General features: G+C 43.2%; 1 protein-coding gene across 1 annotated transcript; it reads left to right on the top strand.

Moving 5' to 3' along the window:
• Nucleotides 1-2,359: 2,359 nt before the first annotated feature.
• EAH_00035000 (hypothetical protein) lies at nucleotides 2,360-4,338 on the top strand (the record flags this gene model as incomplete). Its single annotated transcript, XM_013395779.1, has 3 exons — nucleotides 2,360-2,971; nucleotides 3,561-3,618; nucleotides 4,298-4,338. The coding sequence occupies 3 exons, from the start codon at nucleotides 2,360-2,362 to the stop codon at nucleotides 4,336-4,338; spliced, it is 711 nt and encodes a 236-aa protein (XP_013251233.1).
• Nucleotides 4,339-5,646: the final 1,308 nt, after the last annotated feature.

Here is a 5,646-nt window from a genome sequence, read left to right as displayed (position 1 = left end):
TACGTAATATTCCTCCCCTTGTGCACTAATAAATGCATATATAATATAAGGTATATATATATATATATATATGTAGAGATTCAATGAATAGGCAGGCATGCACGTATACAGGCTTCTAGAAATGCACGATAGGTCCTCAAATATGCTCTTGTCTATGTGCACATGCACAGAACAATATTATATAGAGTGCCTCCTGAACTACGAGGGCAGCCAGAAGATATTATTATTACTATTATTATCATTGTCATTATCCTTATCATTATCATTATCGTTGTCACTATCATTATCATTATCCTTATCACTATCATTGTCACTCTCATTATCATTTTCATTATCACTATCATTGTCACTCTCATTATCATTATCATTATTATTACTATTATTATGTTGTTGTTGTTGTTGCTAGTAGTAATAGTAGGAGCATTATTATTCTTATTGGTATTATTAATGTAGGTAATATTATCATTATCGTTGTCACTATCATTATCATTATCACTACTGTCAGTATTATTTTTTTGTCATTATTATTACTGCGTACTGTCCGAAATCCAAAGTGGATAGGTGTATTCCAACTTGCATTGAGACGCGCTAAAGGGCCAAATACGGTGTCAATGCATGCATCAGGAAGGGTCCTAGTTCATTTGGCTGCATGCAGTGTGCATTGCTGCAGGAGGTGCTGCTGGAACTCAGGATAGAATCTGTTTTCTCTCTGTGTTGTCATCTTCAGCCTTAGGCCCTGGAGACAAGAGCGGAGGTTAAAACAGATAAGGGGTTAATTCTCACCCTAAGTCAAACCAGATTTAGGGTTTAAAGTTTATGATTTACGGTGTGGGGATTACGGTTTACAGACACCTCACGCGTCGAACGGCATTCCGTAATAGGAATTCGTAACGGCGTTGTAATTCGCACGAAACGGAGCATTTGTGGTTTACAGGTGGGATGTTACAGTTCGGGATTCGTGTTTAAGGGTTTAGGGTGTAGGGTTTAGGGGTTCGGGATATGGGTTTAGGGGACGGGGGTGGTTATTAGGCAAAGAGACCGCTGGTGTTGTGGTTAGGGCTGCATGCACGGCGCTGCCTCTTGTCCGTCGGCTGTGACCCCTTTCTCTTTCCTGTTATGGACAGCTTGACCACAGTATTGAACTGTTTTTTGGTATCGCGTAGCTAAATAATGCTGAGAAAGAGAACGAACAAAAACCAACGAGTGCACCCCAACACACACCACACCACGCCCACCTGCAGGCCCTTCCCTCCTCCCATAGCTGAAGCTAGGCCCGTGGGTTACAATAGTTGAGGTTAAAAGCATTAAACCAAATTGTTTCCCTTCGTTATATTTTCAAGTAGATCGCCAACAGCTGCCTTCAGCACCCTGTCTCGGGGACTTGGGTTTCCTGCTTACGGTTGAGGGTCTGGGGGTAAGGGATTGGGATTTACTGATGCCGCACTTTTTAGGGTTTAGGATTTAGTGGTTTTCTGGACGAGTACGATGGGGTTGTTTTTGGTTCTGGGAGCATCTCTTCTTTCCCTTGTGAGTCGTAAGCGATTGCTCTGCAGAGTTTTTGGTTTTGGGGCATTCTTATTTGACTGCATTGCCGCTTTTCCTTCGTAAGCAAGGCCTTCCGTTCCTATTAAATGAGTAAATTCTTTAGGGTCTAGGGTTTAGGGTGGTTAGACCCTATTTACTATCTCGGTGCGTAGCAAACAACAGCGAGGTAGACGCGCTTGGCTGGCGCTAGATGCAGTTGACCTGCACATTGAGAGTTTAGGGTTACGCGAAACTCAGTAGAACAAATGTTGAATCATTAATTCACAAGAGTAGCACAAGAATCAACATGCTGGTCAGGCGCCGAAGGGCGACGAAGGGAAGGACGAGAGACACAAGGCAGGCACAAACGGAGAAAAAGTAGAAACCCTAAACCCTAGAAATATGCTTGTGATGCGGAAGGGGCAACAGACGAGACGAGACAAGAGAAACCTAAAAACTGGAAGACAGCACTTCTCTTTTGTGTATCTACAAAGTCATACGAAACAGTAGAACGAAAGAACTCTCTCCATACAGTCGCGGCTTGAGACCACCTCAGCCCCTACTGCGTAGTCTCGGCTTATGCCGCTTAAGCTGCTACAAAAGTTCCTGCATCTGTCAAAGACCTTTGGCCTGCAGCTGCTTCACCTGTTGCAGTTGCTGCTGCAGTGTTAGCAAAGCGTCCCCTCGGTGCTGTTTCCATCGCTTGGGTTTTGTGTGAGCCCTCTATTTGGGGTTTAGGGTCTGCACGCCTCACGCATACACAGTAGCTGTTCGTTTGCCGTTTCAGGCCTCCGGGGGCGGCGGAGGGACAACGCGAACGACAGACCTATTTCAGATGTATGCTGAAGCTGCTGCTGCTTACAGAATAGAGAATGTAAAAGAAGCAGCGCTGCGTGCTGCAGCAGCGGCATACGACCCCTCAACCGATTCTGCAAGCAACAACCGACAGCAAGAAGCACAAGCAGATGTAGACAGGCAAACATATGCAAACGGACAAACAGACAATGACAAACCAATAGTTGAAGACCGACATAAAGGTGAAGAGGGACAAGGATATGAAAACCGACAAAGAGATCAAGACATACATAGAGATGACAATGCACAAAGATATGGAAACACCGATGCAGAGACAGCACGCATTCGAGCAATCTCGGCAACCTCCTTAATAACTTCAGGGGCACCAGTAACTTCAGGTGCCGCAACAGCAGCAGATGCAACGGCAACTTCAGGTACAACAACAACGACAACAATGGCCGCAGCTTCATCATCTCAACTCGTCAGTGCTGCGCCTTCAAATCTCACAAATAACACAGCAACGGCGGGATCTGGATCAGGACCGGGGTCAGGAACAGGATCGGGATCGGGATCTGGGTCGGCACCGGGGTCGGGGGGCGGATCCCAGGACTCGGCACCAGCTCCTGCTCCTGTTCCAACCGCTAATATTGTCGTACGTGCTGTTGCATGTGATGCACGCATTGCTTCTTGCGTGTACCTTTTTCCCTTTTACAGAGGATACCGATTACTACTATGGAGAGCGAAGATACCAATGATGGGGTGTTAGTATGCTGCTGTTTATAGTTGTCCAGAGAGACTTTGAGGTTGACGTTCTTCATACATCTAAATGGTTCTTAATACATCTAAATGGTTACAGCATTATCAGTTTATTTTATATGGACAGTACTCCTAGAGTTCTTGTTTCAAGAAATGGACTAGGCAATTGAGAACCAAAAGTGCAATTTGCAATTAGTGAAGCACTACAAGATGGGGTATTGCATGCCCCCATATTACTTGCTTTTGCTATTGTTGTTGCCATTGGCGGCGTTGTTATTGTTGGCATCACTGTTGTTGTTGCCGTTGATGTTGTTGTTGCTGTTGTTGTTGCTGTTGCGTTGCTGTTGTTTTGTTGCTTTTACTGCGTTGAGCCAATGCATTTGTTTTGTTGGCCTGCATCTGTTGCAACTTTAAACTGCCTGCTAAAGAGCATTCATTACTTGTTACATGCAACAGCGAAGACGCAGTTTTGCTTTCGCTTTCAGGTGCCAGCAAACTCGGGAATGTGCAGCGATATCCAACTGTCAGCCAAGGGATCATCCTGTAAGTTGCATGTGTTTTGTTTATTTGCTTGTTTCGTTTGCTTGTTTGTTTTTGTTGTTTTGTTTTTTGTTCGTTTTTCTCTTTCTTCGTTCGTTCATTTGTTTATTTGTACTGTTTGTTTGTTTGCTGAGTTGGTCGGCCTTTTGATGATTGTTTGTTTGTCCGTCAATTTGTTTGTTTGCTTACTTGTTTGTTTACATGTCTGTTCGTTTGGTCGGTTGCTTGCTGGTTTGTTTGAATGTATATATTGTTTATTTTCCATCTCTCCACCAACCCATCTTCTTGTTTCTACCTTTAGGACACGCTTCTCCCTTGCCCGTATCTCGTGTTTCATTCTCAATGGATTCGTTTGAATGTTTCTTCTATTGTGAATTTTGCTTATGGTTCACCTCCCTCATGTGCACATAATATTCCATAATATATATATATATATATATATATATATTGTACGTTTCCTGCTTCGTTTCGTTTCGTCGGCGTTTTTGTTTAATCCTTTCCTTTAGAATGCTTTTTTGCGCATGGTCTTTTTGCAAGCGCAGATATATATATATATATATATATATTTGATGTCTATAAATATATGTCCATATAAATGTATACGTCTACAAAAATAGTTATATACATTGCTAAATCCTTTTTTCAAGTTTGTCCTTGCGGGGACCTGTTTTGCTGCGCTCAGCGAACGACGCAGCCGACCCAACCCTGACGTATACCTGGTGAGTGTCTCTGAGCTTATTTATGTATTTATTTGTTTTTATGGCCTCATGGTTTCTTCTTTCTTGCCTCCTGCCTCCCCCTATCCGTCTGTGTCTTTCTTCATCCGTATACCATTGTGTTCTGCGTATCGTATTTTTTCGCCTATCATTATTTGTCTCCTCTTCGTTTGTGGTGTCGCCATCTCGCCCTCTCTGCACTCCTTCACTGCAGCTAGCCTAGGATGCGGCAATAAGCACTAAATCACAGTAACGAGAACAGCAGCAACACCAACAACAACGGCAACAAAAAACTGCAACGAAAATAGGGGTAGTACCCTTTCTCCCTAGCAGTAGACTATAGCAGAGAAGATAAAAGCAGTACAAATTGTCTACAGGCATCTGTCCACAGCAATGGTTTGTTTCAGCTGAAACAAGTGAAGGCAGTGCATTATGCTTATGCGAGAAACTGTTTGCAACAATAGGTGCTGATTAAGCACTTTCTAAACAGTAATCGATGCCACTGTCATCCTGTTTATCATTATCATTGTGACTATCATTATCATTCTCATTAAATGAGTTATGATTACTACCATTGCTGAGGTTATTACTGACCTTATTGCTCTTGTTACTGCTGCTAGTATTATCATTACTTTTACCATTAAAGTTTCGGTTATTGTCACTACTACTATTCCGACAATTATCATTGTTCTTATCGCTGCTTTTATTATTACCATTGTGACGCCGGCATTGGCTAGCAATGCCAGTAATAATAACCCTTATATTGTTATTAATCTCGCTGCGCCATTAGTAAGAACGGCTAAAAAGCCCGCAGACGAACGCAGAGGCTAGATTGCATCAGTGAGAAGCCATAGCAAACCCCGAACTCTGTGTGCAGGAAGAACACGGGCCCTGCCTCTCTGAGTCTTCAAAACTTCTTTTTAACAGCGGAGGGGGAGGAGGTGACGATCCCCAAATCTGTTATCTATGCTGCTGCAAACGAATTCATTTCGCGGTATCTCGGTGCTGACAACATTGACGTGGAGTTTTCCGTCTCTGCTACCAACGCCAGTGGACAGACAGACACAGGTAATACTCGCACGGAGATACATCTAAGCTAAAACACGCCCGCATGCACGCATGCAAGCTTGTATGCATGCCTCTTGCGATGCTTTTAGATATATCTTAGTGTATGCTTGCTGCTGCATTTTCGTCAAGCACTCACTCTCATGAATGTAGCAACCTATCCACTTCTTTTTCCTTAAGTGCTTCATGTCTTTGTTGATGCAAGTGGATGAACATGCTTAGGTAATGTATATATATATATATATATATT

Source organism: Eimeria acervulina, genomic scaffold (assembly GCF_000499425.1).
Source record: "Eimeria acervulina Houghton genomic scaffold, Eah_scaff364, whole genome shotgun sequence".
NCBI lineage: Eukaryota > Apicomplexa > Conoidasida > Eucoccidiorida > Eimeriidae > Eimeria > Eimeria acervulina.
The sequence above is the reverse complement of the archived record's forward strand: the minus strand, read 5'-3'. Positions and strand labels throughout refer to the sequence as shown.